Source organism: Heloderma suspectum, chromosome 2, assembly GCF_057233095.1.
Source record: "Heloderma suspectum isolate Gila_16-S chromosome 2, 16-S_ref, whole genome shotgun sequence".
NCBI classification, from domain to species: domain Eukaryota; kingdom Metazoa; phylum Chordata; class Lepidosauria; order Squamata; family Helodermatidae; genus Heloderma; species Heloderma suspectum.
Window position 1 is genome coordinate 368,675,275 of NC_139459.1, and position 16,294 is coordinate 368,691,568.

Below are 16,294 nucleotides of genomic sequence, written 5' to 3' on the forward strand. Positions count from 1 at the left end.
GCATGAGGTTAGGGAAGGCTTTTCTAGCATTATCCCTGTATTTCAGGGGAGGAGGAGCTAGTGGATATGTAGCAGACCACCGTCCCTGATACCCATCATTCCTTTAAGATCATCAGAGGAGAGCTTGCTAGTCATTCTGAAATTAACAGAATGCCACATAATACCTCGACAGTGGGGCCTTCTCGGTAGCGGCACCCACCCTTTGGAAAACCCTCTCCTGTGCATTTCAGGAGGCAGAAAATGTGGCATGTTTCAAATGCCTCCTGAAAACACACGTGTTCACCCAGGCTTTCTCTGGCTTGTAATTAAATTAATCATGCTGCGCCAACTTTCTGCTCCTTATATTATTCCATACTATTATTGTAATTGGAATTGTTTTTAATGTTGTATTTTAAATGTTAATCACTTAGGGATTTTATTATATTTAGTGATATATAAGTATCACAAATAATTTTTTTAAATGCTTAAGACAACCGTATAACGTACCCCAGTAATATTATCCCAAATTGGAGAGGAGCAGCCAACGCTGAAACATTTACAACAACCCTGTACTGTAGTCCAGCCATAGTGTCCCAATATTTCTGACTTGGAAGGAGAAACTGATAGAAGTTTGCAAGAACTTTGTAAGATAGTCCAGTGTTTCTCCATGTTTATAGTGCGGGGGGGGGGGGCTGACATAAGCAACAGTGGTTTGCAGCCCTTCTAGAGCATAGCCTTATGGAATTCTGGTGGCTAGATGCAAAAAGTGATAGGGCTTCTGCACCTTTAATAGTTGTGTAGAAGAGGGAATTTCAACAGGTGTAGCTTGCCATGCAAGGTGCAGGAGGAGCCCTGGCCTCTTTTGCATGACCTGGCTATCCTAACCACAATCCTGGGTGAGTGCTGAAGACAACTACTCCAATCCCACATTGGTGTCTTTTGACTTAGCCCCTGCTCCAGCCAATCTGCATGCAGCTACATGGTGCTATCACCGCCCATTGCCATCACCAAGCCATAAAAACGTCCCCTATAATGCTGGAAAATGGCATGGCTCAGCTTCTCCTCGCTCCAACTCTGTTGTTCAGACAGATCAGGTCTGCTCAGGCGCCTATGCAGGACTCACTCCAATCTAACAGCAGGGCCTTAATATCTTCAGGAGACCCTTCCTACAGGGATGTTTGGCTGGAAAGTGGAGAAAAGCAGGACATCAAACATACAGACATGTGGAATTGCTGCTTATGGTAGCAGCTCTCAAGAGTTTCCTCTTTTGGCTTTTTTGCCTGAAATTTAATGGCTGATCCACAGGGGAAGGCTCCACAAGTCTGCCCCTCTACTGAATGACTCCGTTGTTACAGCTCCTTCCCCTGCAAAATCACATGGATGTGAAAGCATCCTATGCACACAGAATAAATTTAATTGGACCCAGCGGATGAGTAAACTGGCTGGATGCTGTGCAGATCAGGCTGAGTTTCAGTGCTATTATTTATTTGTTATTTGTTAGACTGAGCTGTTTTCATTATGGGCATTTCTTTAATAGTGCTGCTTTTACATCTCAAATTTCTGAGAAAAAGTTCCTTGTGCAGCTTGCTAAAATAGGTAAAAAGGATACCAGTCTGTTTTGTTTTGAAAACCCAAGACTTTATTGAAAGTATTGTTAGCTTCTTAAACACACCATCATTTATGCAGAAGAAGCTTTGCCTCACAACCAACCCTGCAGCAATCTACCCCCAAGCATCTCTGAAAAGGAATGAATAAAGCCCAGATTCTAGTTACTCCAACTTGGGTGTGTGTGTGTGACAAAATGCCCCTCCAAGAATAGGAGGGGATATTTCTGTACACTAGTGAGTTGACTTCAGTCTTGCCAGGGCTATTTAATTTTTCTAGAATCCCATGGGCCAACGTGTGTTAAATGTACAAAACAATGCATACCCAAGATACCCCAATCCAAGAAGGTGATGAGTAGGATGAACATTTTGTGCCTCTGAACTGCAGGTGTAGAAAGCCTGTTACATTTGTTTTCATTTGTTTGTTATCTGCTACACGTTTGGATCCCTTCTGTGTGCTGGACTGGGGATGGACAGTTCTAGTTGCCTTATTGCAGAAGGGATGTCACAGAGCTGGAAAAGGTATAGAAAAGGGCAAATACAACTATAAAGGAGTTGGTGCTCCCTCCTCACACACGGAAAAACTAAAGTGTTTGGTGCCAATTAATGGAGAAGGCTATCAATGGCTACTGATCCTGATAGCTATATGCCACCTCCAGTATCAGAGGCGCTATGCCTATTTACTATTTACCCCAGTTGCTGGGGAACATGGGCAGGAGGGTGCTATTTTATTTATTTATTGCATTTATACCCCGCCTTTCTCCCTCTCGCAAGGAACTCAAGGTGGCTTACATTATCCTCCTCCTCACCGTTGTATCCTCACAACAACAACCCTGTGAGGTAGGTTGGGCTGAGAGTCTGTGACTGGCCCAAAGTCACCCAGTGAGCTTCCATGGCCAAGTGGGGACTAGAACCCGGATCTCCCGGCTCCCAGTCCGTCACTCTCACTTCATGCCCTCCTTGTGGGTTTCCCATGGGCAGCTGGTCGGCCACTGTGTGAACAGAATGCTGGACTAGATGGACCTTGGTCTGATCCAGCAGGGCTCTTATGTTCTTAAGTATTTGATTTAGGGAAAAAGCCAACAACAAAGATAAGAGTTTTTACTCATTCAGGAATAGCATGGAGAAAGTGGATAGATCCAGAAATGTAATTCTTATTTTCACTCTGTTTGACTGTAGAAAAAGCTCTTATTTGCTCCTGTATGTCAGATGCTCTGACTTCAATAGTAACTAATATTTTTGGAGTGGAATGATAAGATTTACAATATTGATATTTTTCTACCCTTTGGATTCCCTGATTTGTAACAAGCCACTGAAGTCTTTTTCTGTAGAACAATGAAGACTCACAATATGAACTCTGTTACTGAGCTAAATGAATTCTTTGGTGGCTAACCAAAGTGTCTTTGCGAGTAAAGCCTATCCCACACTCAGGGCATTGATAAGGTTTTTCTCCTGTATGAAGTCTCTGATGTCGCCTCAAATGCATTTTCTGAGTGAAGAATTTCCCACAGTGGGAACATTCATATGGCCTCTCTCCAGTGTGAATTCTCTGGTGAACTTTTAAGGTTTTTCTAGTAGTTAGGTTTTTCCCACACTCAGGACACTCGTACCTTCTCCCATATTTGGAGCTGAGGGGTGTTTTTAGCCTTGTATGCACAAGAGTTTCATTCTTGGTAGCTGTGAGAAAGTATTCATTCTCTCCCTCCACTGGTTTTGTCCCCTGCTGCCTTTTGGACTTGCAACTTTTGTCTTGAATCTCAGCTGTCACTGACATATTCCTCTGGGTTTTATCTGGATGTGTCCTGGATGTTTCCTGTGTCTGGCTTCCTCCACACTGAGAATTCCCCATCTTGAGCTTAATTTCCTTCCTGTCACCTGCAGAGAGAGAGAGGATTTTTGTTCATGCTCTAGCGATCTTTCCTCCCGCCCCCACGACCACTGCAACCTCCTTGTGGCAGGTTATGATACCCCTCTCTTTATAGCCTAGACTATGTCCATTCTGTGCCAATTTGTAAGAAATGCAAATTCTGTGCCAAGTGCTAAATTTTTGCAGCCTATATAATTATACAAATGTGTTTATTTTTCACTTATTTGCATAATATATTACTATTTTGCTAGTATGGGGAATGGCATGAACAAAGACGAGTGCACCGTTTTGTCTTACTGGTCATGCTAAACATATTAATTTCCCTGTCGGAAGGGAAAGGGGTTAACTCTTGACAGAACACAAGAAGGGCCCTACCGGATCAGCTCAAGGGTCGATTTAGTCCACTATCTTGTTTCCAATAGCGGACAGCCAGATTCTTCCTGGATGCAGGCCATGGAGGTAGCAGCCTGCCACTTTGTTCCCTCCCCCCTGCAACTTATATTCCTCTGAAAATGGGATGTTTGAATTAGCTATCATGGTTAATAGCTGCAGGTAGATCTGTCCTCCATGAATGTTGACAATCCCTTTTTAAAGCCATCTGAACTAGTGGTCATCTTGCAGCAGCAAATTCTCCAAGTAAATTACATGTTGTGTGAAGAATTACTCTTTTTTCCATCCTGAATTTACCAGCCATCAATCTTGTTGGGTGACCCAGAGTTCCAGTATTGGGAGAAAAGTTTCTCCCTGTCCACTTTCTCCACACCATTGGATAATTCTATAAACCTCTATCACCTCTTACTGAGCCACCTTTTTTCAAAACTAGAAAGCCTTTTTAGCTTTGAGTTGTCCTTTCTGCACCTTTTCCAGATCTATTACATTCTCTCTGAGATGGGGCGAGTACAATTGTATGTACAGGCTTAAACACTGGGAATTGTTATTTGAGAGGCAGCAACAGACCTCTAGTATATCAAAACCTTTCCAAAGATTTCCAGCAACTGAAGGGCCCTGTGCCCACACCAGCCCCCTAAGGGATGCATACTGACCACTCAGTTGCTTATCAAGGGCTTAAACAGGCATAGAGATAGTGGCAACTGTAGTATTAGAATCTGATGGCAGACCACTTTGACGGGGAGTGCGATGAAGCGTTGGCCCACCAGTCCTTACCCACTGCTTAAAAGTGGCCCTATACGAAAAATAGTTGCTGACCAAGGAGCAGAAAATAGGTCAATGTTGTTCATGGATGCTCTGGTGTTTAATTAGTCTATTTTTCTGACTGAAACTCTTCCCACACTCAGGGCATTTATAAGATTTCTGTCCTCTGTGAGCTGCCTGATGTCTGATCAACATATCTCTCCGAGAGAAGGCTCTCCCACATTCTTGACATTTCAGTAGGTGTTCTGTGATATGGGTTCTCTGATGACCAATCAGGTGTTCTCTCTGTCTGAAACATTTCCCACACTGAGAACATTCATATGGTTTCTCTCCAGTATGAATTCTCTGATGTTTCTTCAAATGTTCTCTCCGACTAAAGCTTTTCCCACACTCGGGACATTCATATGGTTTCTCTCCAGTATGAATTCTCTGATGGTTTTTCAAATGGTCTCTGTTAATGAAGCATTTCCCACACTGAGAACATTTGTGTGGTTTCACTCCAGTATGAATTCTCTCGTGTTTTTTCAAATGGTTTCTTTGGCTGAAGCATTTTCCACACTGAGGACATCTGTATGGTTTTACTCCAGTATGAATTCGCTGATGTCTTTTTAATGTTTCCATCAATGTGAAGCTTTTTCCACAGGAAGAACACTGATATGGTCTTCCTTCAGAATGAATTCCTTCGTTTTTCTTTAACGGTGATATATAATCAAAACTTTCACACTCGGGATAATCATACATTTCCTTTCCCGTATGGTTACTTTCCTGGGTACTTTGACATCCGGTCAAATTATCTCTCTTCCTGTACTGGGAGGCTTCATTTTCTTTCTCTCCCATTTTGAGTCCCTGATATTTATCAAGGCACGATTTTTGCTGGAAATTTTTCAACAATACAGGGCATTCATAGTGATCCTCTCCAGTGTGCATCATAGTAAGTTCTGATCTGTGGCTGTATTTCCTATCATACTTGGGAAACAAGGGAATTTTTCCCCTTTGGCTAATTGCACTTGTGAGACCTTCTGCAACCTCACTGTGTTCATTCTCTCTCTCCACTGGCTTCTTCCCTTGTTCCCCTTTGGACTCACATCTCTGTCCATGAATTTCAGCTCTTACAAGAATGTTCCCTTCGGATATTTCTGGCAATGTGCTGTGCATTTCCTCACGCCCCATCTCTCCCTCCTGAGAGTTTTCTGTCTTGATCAGACTTCTCTTCTCGTCACCTGAAGAAACATAGAGATAATTTTTTCCCATGCTTTGCTCCCCAAGAATCCTGCCACCTCCTTTTACTGGCATTCCCGCCCTCTCCAGTGGATTCAGGATAAACTGGGTCAGTATAAATTATGCAAATCAATCCAATGTGCACATATTTGCTGATTCCACATAATTTATTCTACTGCTGCTATTCATGGGATGGATAAGGAATTCTGCAAGGCACCGAAGATGAGAACTACTGTGTTTCGTGCTTCAGGTCATGCATGGCATCTCATCTTCCCAGTTGAAGGGGAATGGGAACACTCAGGGTTAAATTATAGGAATTGTGCTGATAACAAAAAAAAGTTGTTTCCAGAGACAGCTACCAACCTTTACAGTGCAATCCTGTATGTGTCTACTCAGAAGTAAATCCCACTGAGTTCAGTGGAGCTTACTCAGATATATGTGTGTATAAGATTGCAACCTTAGTCTCCCAAGAGGGGTGCCATTTGGATGCTCAGCTGTATATGAAGCATGGGCAACATGGCATCTGTTTGACTGATCAAAAGGAGACCACCAAAAAGGAGAGGCAACACCTCAGACTTCTGCTCAGCAATGAAAATGGATTCCGATGTGACACGCCTGACAAATTTCAACAGTATCTCTTCAGGGACATTGCAACTAAGTGGCATAAAATGGCCATGAGAGTATAATGGGCGGAAGAGTCCATCATGGAACCATCGTTGTTGTTGCTGGTATGAGCCTTTTTTCTTGAGAGTGTTATGTAATTATACTCCCGGAGATTATCTCCAACTACATGGTCTCTACTTTTGCAAGTGTTGCTATGCATTCCTCAGCACCACCTTGTAGATTCACTTTTAATTTTTATAGGAGTGGGTATGCATTTTGCTTTAAGGAGATTTGGATTTTATGTTTCATATCTGTTGGTTGGCATAAATGTGGCTGAATCAGAACAAACAGCCAAATATTTTTCTGGGGCTATTGAGATTTCAATTAATTAATGGCTGGCAGTAACAGTTATTGGGAGATCAATGGTAAGGGAACTATTTATAATGTAAAGTTGGTTGCTGATTTTATGTCACGTGTATGTTTAGCTTTTAATTCTTCTTTTTATGATTCGCTGTATCATACTTTGTTCTTTGTATTTTACATATCTTAATTTATTCTCATTTTACTGTTTGTTTTATAAACCAATATGTGGAAAGGTCCATGGAATAAATAAACACTTTTGGTTTGTTTTGGCATTTTGTGTATGTATGAGTAACTGGTGACTTGTGACTAATGCTCTTACTCAGCCTTTTCCAAATGGATGTGCTCTAGATGGGTTGGTGATGCTGGCTGGAGATGATGGGTAGTAGTCCAACACATATGAAGGGCACCAGGTTGGGGAAGGCTGCTCTAACTGAAAGCAGACAGAGCAGTTCTTTCCTTCCGGTTTTCAGAGATATCTCTCCGCACATCCAAATTATGACTTGTTTAAATACAAGTGGGCAGTTCACTTTTCCCATTTGGACATTATACGATTGTGGAGTTTTTTGTCTTATAACTCCTCTACATTTTTTATGAAGCTCTTTTGACATGTTTTCTGTGTTTCTTTCAGTTAGCTTCTGGTTGATAGGTTGTAACTTCATTATTCCTAGCAAAGAGGGAAACAGGAGTTACTGCCATGATTGAGAAATAATTGGCTTTATTATCTTCTCTCAGTGCTTTGGAAAAGTAAATGCTAAAAAAAAACATGGTCCTGTTCATGTAACATTATGTTAGCTGTTGTGTGTCATAGGTCACAATAAATATTCATTCCTGAGCAACAACCTGAGTCTTCACTTTTCATTTGTCAGTAGCAACAGAACCTGCTGCTAGCAAGCCACTTTAGTGCGTGGGAGTTTAGGCCTTTCTCGTTTCTTAGTGGCATTCAAGGAAACATTCCTCTAGACTACAGAGTATAAATTCTCTCAATACCCTTCATGCAGACTGTGATGTTTAATCAGTGCAGCTTTCTGATCTAAATTCTTCCTACCCTCAGAAGACAGAGACCTTATGAACGTTCTATGAGTTCTCTGATGTCCAATCAACTTATTTCTCCGAGAAAAGCCTCTCCCACATTCAGGGCACTTGAACGGCTTCTCCCCAGTATGGATTCTCTGATGACCACTCAAGTGTACTCTCTGTCTGAAACATTTCCCACACTCAGAACATTCATATGGTTTCTCTCCAGTATGAATTCTCTGATGTCTTGTTAATTCTGCTCTAGAAATAAAGCTTTTCCCACACACAGAACACTCATGCGGTTTCCTTCCTGCATGAGTTTTCTGATATTTCTGAAAAGTCTGTTTGTGTCTGAAGCTTTTCCCATCCTCAGGATATTCATAAGATTTCTCTTCTGGATGGTTATTTGGGTATCCGATGAAATCTCTCCGATGGAAACTTTCCCCACACTCAGAGAGTACATATTGCTTCTCTCCTGTAAGGATTCCCTGAGATTTATGAAGGCAACATTTTGTCTGGATCTCTTCCCGTGTGGGACATTCAAAGGAGTTCTCCCCTGTGCGTATCACAACAAGATCTGACTTGCAGTGGTATTTTCTCCCATACTTGGAGAATGAGGGCTTGTCCCCCTCTGTTGACACTACAGAGGAATTGCCAACAGCACCTGTATGACCTTCTGCAAGTTCACTGAATTCTCTCCCTCTTGCCACTGTCTTCTTCTCCTGCTGCCCTTTGGACTCACATCTCAGTTCATGCATTTCAGATGTCACTGGAAAATTCCACTGGAGTGTTTCTGCTCCCACCCTGTGTGTTTCCTCTGCCACAGAATCTCCTTGCTGAGATTTCTCCATCTTGATCCAACATCTCTTTTCATCACCTGAAGAGACAGAAAGAGGAATTTTGACCATGCTCTGGTCACCTTTTTTCTAGATTCCTGCAACCTCCTTCCTCTTGGACTTCTCTACTTCCATATCTACCTTTCCAGCTGATTCACAATCTCTCTACTAAACTCAGCTTCTCTCTCTCTCTCCCCACATCACCCCTCTCCTTATATCCAGGGCCATGTATATTCTTCACTTAACTCAGGTTCTGCTCTTGAAGAATTGGTTTTTGTTGTCTGTACACATTAAAAAAGGAAAAGGATGGCTATTTAGCTTATTTGTACAAAATCTGCTTCAGCTAAACCACGGAGAAAAGCTATTGGGGGCAATGAAGACCAGACCTGCCCCTTTCCAATGTATCTCTCATGTCTCACATGAAGTTTCCCTGTTGAAGGAGAATGGGGACAATTCAAACCCTAGGAATTGTGCTTTGGGAAGCAAAAGGTTTCAACATCCCCCAGAAACTGCAGTTTCTAATATTATTCCAGTAAATCCAATGGTCAGAACAATGGTTTAATTCCAAGCATATTTACACTTAAGCAATGAGCACTACGCCCCACTACTTATGCACAGGATTTGCTGCCAAAGCCAGTCTATATCTTACTCACAATATGAAAATGGTTTCTGGAGCATTTTGCACAAAACTGTCAGGGAATAATGGAGGCGAAGACCTGAAGGGTCTCTGTGTCTAATCCAGCTCGTTGAGGAATGCATTCTGGCCACACAGTTGCTTATCAGGATCTTAAATGGGTGACTAAAATGGCATTTATGATAATAACACCTGATGGCAGCCCATTTTGAAGGGATTAGGTGCTGGCCAACCACTACTCCCTCATGTCTTAAATGTTCTCCCCTTGAAAAATAGTTGCTGGCCAGGGGAGCAGAAACTCAGCATTGCTCTTGGATGTTCTGGTGCTTAATTTGTCTATTTTTCTGACTGAAACTCTTCCCGAAATTGGGCCTTTTGTAAGATCTCTGTCTCATGCGAGTTCTCTGATGTCCGATCAACTTTAAATGGTTATTCTCCAGTATGGATTCTCTGATGACCAATCAAGTGTTCTTTTCGTCTGAAGCACTTCCCACACTGGGAACATTCATATGGTTTCTCTCCAGTATGAATTCTGTGATGTCTCATTAAGTTCTCTCTCCGATTGAAGCTTTTACCACACTCAGGGCATTTATATGGTTTCTCTCCAGTGTGTATTCTCTGATGTCTTGTTAGTTCTGCTCTAGAAGTGAAGCTTTTCCCACAGAGAGAACAGACAAATAGATCTCTTCTTGAATGCATGTTCTGATACTTCTGCAACGTTTGTCTGTGTCTGAAGCTTTTTCCATTATCAGGGCATCCATAACGTTTCTCTTGTGTGTGGCTATTCTGGTGTTGGAGAAAATCATCTCTCTGGTAGAAACTTTCCCCACACACAGAGAGTACATAATTTTTCTCTCCTGTAAGGATTCCCTGAGGATTATGAAGGCAATCTTTTGTCTGGATCTCTTCCCCCCATGTGGGACTTTCAAAAGGATTCTCCCCAGTGTGAGTCACAACAAGACCTGACTTGTAATATTTCCTCTCATACTTGGAAAACAAGGGCCTTTCCCCCTCTGTTGACACTGCAGAGGAAATGCGAACAGCACCTGTACGACCTTCTGCAGGTTCATTGAATTCTCTCCCTCTTTCCATTGGCTTCTTCTCCTGCTGCCCTTTTTCAGATGTCACAGGAAAATTCCACTGGGTTGTTTCTGCTACCACCCTGTGTATTTCCTCTGGCACAGTCTCTCCCTGCTGAGATTTCTCCATCTTGATCCAACCTCTCTTTTCATCACCTGAAGAGACAGAAAGAGGAATTTTGTCCATGCTCTGGTCACCTCTTTTCTAGACTCCTGCAATCTCCTTTCTCCTGGCCTTCTCTACTTCCATATCTCCCTTTTGAACCGATTCAGAATTTCTGTACTAAACTCAGTTTTCCTCTCTCTCAACACATCGCCCCTCTCCTTACATGCAAAGCTGTGTGTATTCTTCACTTAACCCAGGGTCTGCTCCTGAAAAATGTGGGTTTTACTGCCTGTACCCACCAGAAAATAAAGTAAAAGATGGCTAGTTTGGGTTATTTATACAAAGTCTGCTTCAGCTAATCACAGAGAGATGCTATCTGGGGCAACGAAGACCAGACCCACCCACCCCCATTTTATCAGTTATATCTCATATCATAGTTTCCTTGTTGAAGGGGAATGGGGACAACTCAAATGCTGTTAATTGTACTTTAGGAGGCAAACCATTTCAACACACTCCCAAAATTTCAGTTCCCAATGTTCCTTGAGAAAAACAGTGGCAGGAGCCATGGTTTAATTCCAAGCAGATTTGCACATTAACAAGTTCCACGACAGCCAATGAGCTCTGTGTCCAACTAAGTATATGCGTCGGCTTCCAGCCAAAGCGAGTCCACTTCTTACTGATAAGATGAAAATGGATCCTGAAACTTTTTCTGTAGAACTCAACATTCCCAGGGAATATAAAGAAGTCAGCCTCTCAAGGGGTCCTGAGGCAAATCCAGTTAAAAAGTGTGAGGAAAGTAGCATCTGTGGTAACAGAACCTGATGACAGACCACACTGATGAGGATTAGGTGTTGGATCACCGCTCTTTCGTTGCTGCTTAAAAGTAGCCCCACCCGAAAATAGTTGCTGACCACAGAACAAGAAACTATGTCAATGTTGTTCATGGATGTTCTGATGCTTAAGACTATTTTTCTAACTGAAACTCTTCCCTCACTTGGGCCTTTCATAAGATCTCTGTCCTCTGTGAGTTCTCTGATGTCTGATTAATGTATCTCTCCGAGAGAAGCCTCTCTCACATTCATGGCATTTCAATGGATACTCTCTGGTATGGATTCTCTGATGACCAATCAAGTGTTCTTTCCGTCCAAAACATTTCCCACACTGAAAACATTTGTATGGTTTCTCTCCAGTATGAATTCTCTGGTGTTTCTTCAAATCTCCTCTCTGGGTGAAGCATTTCTCACACTGAGAACATTCATATGGTTTCTCTCCAGTATGGATTCTCCGATGTCTCATCAAGTTCTCTCTCCGACTGAAGTGTTTCCCACACTCGGGACATTCATATGGTTTTTGCCCAGTATGAATTCTCTGATGTCTGGTTAATTCTGCTCTAGAAGTGAAGCTTTTCCCACAAGTAGAACATTCATGCAACTTCCTTCCTGCATGAGTGTTCTGATATTTCTGCAGTGTCTGTTCATGTCCGAAGCTTTTTCCATGTTCTTGATATTCGTACGATCTCTCTTCTGGGTGACTGTTTTGGTGCCCAGTGACAGAGTCTCTCTGATGGAAACTTTCTTCACATTTGGGGAGTACATGTTGTTTCTCCCCTGTAAGTATTCCCTGAGGTTTATGAATACAACATTTTGTCTGGATGTCTTCCACCCATGTGGGACATTCAAAGGGTTTTCCCCCAGTGTACAGCACAACATCTGACTTGTAGCAGTATTTTCTCCCATACTTGGAGAACAAGGGTTTCCCCCCCTCTAATTGCACTGCAGAGGTTTTGCTAACAACACCTGTAAGATCTTCTGCAAGTTCTTTGCATTCTCTCTCTCTTCCCACTGGCTTTTTCTTCTGTTGCTGTTTGGACTCACATCTCATCTCATGAATTTCAGATGTCAGAGGAAAATTCCACTGGGATGTTTCTGCTAACATCTGGCGTGTTTCTTCTGGCAAAGTCTCTTCCTGCTGAGATTTCTCCATCTTGATCCAACATCTCTTTTCATCACCTGAAGAGACAGAAAGAGGAATTTTGTCCATATGCTGGTCACCTCTTTTCTAGACTCCTGCAACCTCCTTCTTCCTGGCCTTTTCTCCTACTATTTCTCCCTTTCCTTTTGTGTGGATTCAGAATGTCTCTGCTATGCTCAGCTTTCTTTCTCTCTCTCTCTCTCTCTCCATCACCCCTCTCCTTAGATCCAAGGCTGCATGTACTCTTCACTTAACAGACATTCTGCTTCTGAAAATGTTTGTTTTTGTAGCCTTTATAAATTAAGAAAAAAGACAAAGAGAAAAGAGAGGCAAAGATCGCTATTTTGGTTTGTTTAAACAGTGTCTGCTTCAGCTAAATCACAGAGAGACGCTTTGTGGCACAGAAGACGAGACCTGCCCCTTTCCAATCTATCTGTCATATCTCACATCATGGTTTGCCTGTTGAAAGGGAATGGGTACAGCTCAAACCCTAGGTATTGTGCTTTGAGAGGCAAAAGATTTCAACACCTCCCAGAACTACAGTTCCCAAGATTAATTGAGAAAATCCAATGACAGGAACAATGATGTAATTCCAGGCAGATCTGCACATTGCTAAGTCCCATGACAGCCAATGAGTGCAACGCGCCACTACATATGCATAGGATTTGCAGCCAAAGCCAGTCTACATCTTACTCACAAAATTAACATGGTTTCTGAAGCATTTTGCATAGTATTCTCAAGAAATAAGAAGACCCTATGTCCAATCCAGCCTGCTGAGGAATGCATTCTGGCCACCCAGTTGCTTATCAGGATACTAAACGGGTGACAAAGATGGCATTTATGGTAATAGTATCTGAGCCCATTTTGAAGGGGTTAGGTGCTGGCCAACTATTAGTTCCTCACTACTTAAAAGTTCTCCCCCCTCAAAAAAAAAGTTGCTTGCCAAAGGAGCAGAAACTGTCCATATTGCTCATGGATGTTCTGATGCCTAATTAGTCTATTTTTCCAGCTGAAACTCTTTCCACAGTTGGGCCTTTCATAATGTCTCCGTCCTGTGCGAGTTCTCTGATGTCTGATAAACTTTAAATGGTTATTCTCCGGTATGGATTCTCTGATGTCCAATCAATTGTTCTTTCCGACTGTAGGATTTCCCACACTGAGAACATTCATATGGTTTCTCTCCAGTATGAATTCTGTGATGTCTCATTAAGTTCTCTCTCCGATTGAAGCTTTTACCACACTCCGGGCATTTATAAGGTCTCTCTCCAGTATGTATTCTCTGATGTCTTGTTAGTTCTGCTCTAGAAGTGAAGCTTTTCCTACACAGAGAACATACATATAGATCCCTTCTGGAATGAATGTTCTGATATTTCTGCAATGCTTGCCTGTGTCTGACGTTTTTCCTGTCCTCAGGACATCCATAAAGTTTCTCTTCTGGGTGGTAATTCTGGTGTCGGATAAAATCATCTCTCTGGTGGAACCTTTCCCCACACTCAGAGAGTACATATTGCTTCTCTCCTGTAAGGATTCCCTGAGATTTATGACGGCAACGTTTTGTCTGGATCTCTTCCCCCCACATGGGACATTCAAAGGGGTTCTCCCCTATGTGTGTCACAACAAGATCTGACTTGCAGTGGTATTTTCTCCCATACTTCGAAAACAAGGGCTTTTCCCCCTCTGTTGACACTGCAGAGGAAATGTCAACAGCACCTGTACGACTTTCTGCAGGTTCACTGAATTCTTTCCCTCTTTCCACTGTCTTCTTCTCCTGTTGCCCTTTGGACTCACATCTGAGTTCATGCATTTCAGATGTCACAGGAAAATTCCACTGGATCGTTTCTACCACCACCCTGTGTGTTTCCTCTGGGACAGTAACTCCTTGCTGAGATTTCTCCATCTTGATCCAACCTCTCTTTTCATCACCTGAAGAGACAGAAAGAGGAATTTGTCCACGGTCTTGTCAACTCTTTTCTAGACTCCTGCAACCTCCTTTCTCCTGGCCTTCTCTCCTGCCATATCTCCCTTTTCAGCTGATACTGAATGTCTCTGCTAACCTCATACTGTTCTCTCTGTCAACACGTCACCTTTTCCTTACATACATAACTGTGTATATTCTTCACTTAGCCCAGGTTCTGCCCCTGGAAAAGGTGGGTTTTGCTGCCTGTGTAAATTAAGAAAATAAAGGCACAGATGTTTCTTTGGCTTATTTACACAAAATCTGCTTCAGCTGATCATGGAAGAAGCTAACTGGAATACTGAAGACCAGACTTGCCTCCTTCTTTTCTATGGGAAATCATGGTTTCCCTGCAGAAGTGGAGAGGGGACATCTCAAGATTTAAACCCTGGGGATTTTGCTGCAGGAAGCAAAAGGTTTCAGCATCACTGGTCCCAAAAGCTATTTATAGGGTGGCTTGGAGGAAAACAATGAAAGGAACCATGTCTTTTAGTATGACTGATCTCAAAATTTCTGTTTACTTGTTCCACTAAAACAAGTGGGAGCTATTCTCAGTATGTATGCTTAAAATTCCAGCCTAAGCCTAAACGATCTTACATCTTCCTAATTGGGTAACTGTTGTATTGTTTAGGTTATCACTTTCATATTATCCACTAATTTGATGGGCGAAATGTTCCTTCCTCCCCTAAATTAGGAATTCCCTTCAGCAAAAACATTTTGGACCAGGGAAGTCAAAACTGGCTCAAAATACAGCAGGGATATTTTGATGTTTGGACAGTGCAGCTTTCTGATGGGAACTTTATGGACACTATGGAAATTAATAATGGATGACCCTATGAGTTCCCTGATCTTTGATTCAATCAGCGTCCCCCAACCAGGTTCCCCTAACCATTGGTCATGCTGGCTAGGGCTGATGGGAGTTGTCGTCCAAACCATCTGGAGGGCAAAAGATTGGGAAATGCTGGATTAGATTATTGCTCCAAGTGGACTCTCTCATATACTCAGCATGCGTGCAGTTTCTCTTCGGTATGTATCTCTCAGGTATCATCAAATGTGCTCTCTGCCTGAAGCATTTCACAAACTCTCTTGTATGATTTCTCCTCCACTGGAAATCTCTCAAGTTTATCATGGTCTGATTTTTTGCTGGTAGTTCCCCCCTACATGAGGCATTCATACTAGCCCTCTCCAGCGTGTTTCATAAGAAGTCCTGATCTGTGGCAGTCCATTCTATATTTCACAGAATCATAGAATAGTAGGGTTGGAAGGGGCCTATAAGACCATCGAGCCCAACACCCTGCTCAATGCGGGAATCCAAGTCAAAGCATCCCTGGCAGATGGCTGTCCAGCTTCATCTCGAACACCTCCGGTGTGGGAGAGCCAACTACCTCCCTAGGTCATTGGTGCCATTGTCGTATTGCTCTAACAGTCAGGACGTTTTTCCTGATGTTCAGCTGGAATCTGGCTTCCTGTCACTTGAGCCCACTGTTCCGAGTCCTGCACTCTGGGATGACTGAGAAGAGATCCTGGCCTTGCTCTCTGTGACAACCTTTCCAGTACTTGAAGAGTGCTATCATATCTCCCCTCAGTCTTCTCTTCTCAAGGCTAAACGTGCCCAGTTCTTTCACTCTCTCCTCATAGGGCTTTGCGTCCAATCCCTTGATCATTTTCGTTGCCCTCCCCTGAACACCTTCCAGTTTGTCTGCATCCTTCTTAAAGTGTGGTGCCCAGAACTGGACACAGTACTCAAGATGAGGCCTAACCAATGCTGAGTAGAGGAGAATTAGTACTTCACAGGATTTGGAAGCTATGCTTCTATTAATGCAGCCCAAAATAGCATGTGCCTTTTTTGCAGCCAAATCACACTATTGGCTCATATTCAGCGTGTGATCTACAATTCCAGATCCTTCTCCCTTG

The 16,294-nt window shown here is 42.7% G+C and overlaps 2 protein-coding genes across 12 annotated transcripts in view; both read right to left on the reverse strand.

Annotated features, from left to right (window-relative positions):
* Nucleotides 1-497: 497 nt before the first annotated feature.
* LOC146355967 (uncharacterized) overlaps nt 498-16,294 on the reverse strand; it is a 31,317-nt gene continuing 15,520 nt past the window's right edge. Inside the window, exons 7-11 of one of the 10 annotated variants that reach the window (XM_084831289.1) lie at nt 14,215-14,349; nt 12,252-12,464; nt 10,317-10,505; nt 8,543-8,677; nt 7,380-7,450 (exon numbers count right to left, since the gene is read on the reverse strand). In XM_084831289.1, the coding sequence (XP_084687415.1) occupies nt 7,449-7,450; nt 8,543-8,677; nt 10,317-10,505; nt 12,252-12,464; nt 14,215-14,349 (674 nt within the window). In that variant the 3' untranslated portion in view covers nt 7,380-7,448. Of the gene's footprint in view, nt 3,459-7,379; nt 7,451-7,479; nt 8,678-9,686; nt 10,506-12,251; nt 12,465-14,214; nt 14,350-16,294 lie in introns of those variants that run through there. The other 9 variants (XM_084831281.1, XM_084831288.1, XM_084831282.1 and 6 more) reach the window with 9 other exon arrangements.
* Nucleotides 3,307-7,193, reverse strand: LOC146355968 (uncharacterized). 2 transcript variants are annotated; one of them, XM_084831749.1, is made up of 2 exons: nt 7,106-7,193; nt 3,307-5,822 (listed from the first exon to the last, which is right to left on the reverse strand). In XM_084831749.1, exon 2 carries the CDS (start codon nt 5,770-5,772, stop codon nt 4,675-4,677), a length of 1,098 nt encoding a protein of 365 aa, XP_084687875.1. In that variant the 5' UTR covers nt 5,773-5,822; nt 7,106-7,193; the 3' UTR covers nt 3,307-4,674. The 2 variants fall into 2 exon arrangements, with proteins under 2 accessions (XP_084687875.1, XP_084687872.1); XM_084831746.1 differs by lacking the exon at nt 7,106-7,193 and having other exon boundaries at nt 3,307-5,903.

Bases quoted from the DNA above. Each gene is read 5' to 3' on its own strand.
- LOC146355968 (XM_084831746.1), bottom strand. From the start codon at position 5,895: ATGCCAGTAAAAGGAGGTGGCAGGATTCTTGGGGAGCAAAGCATGGGA.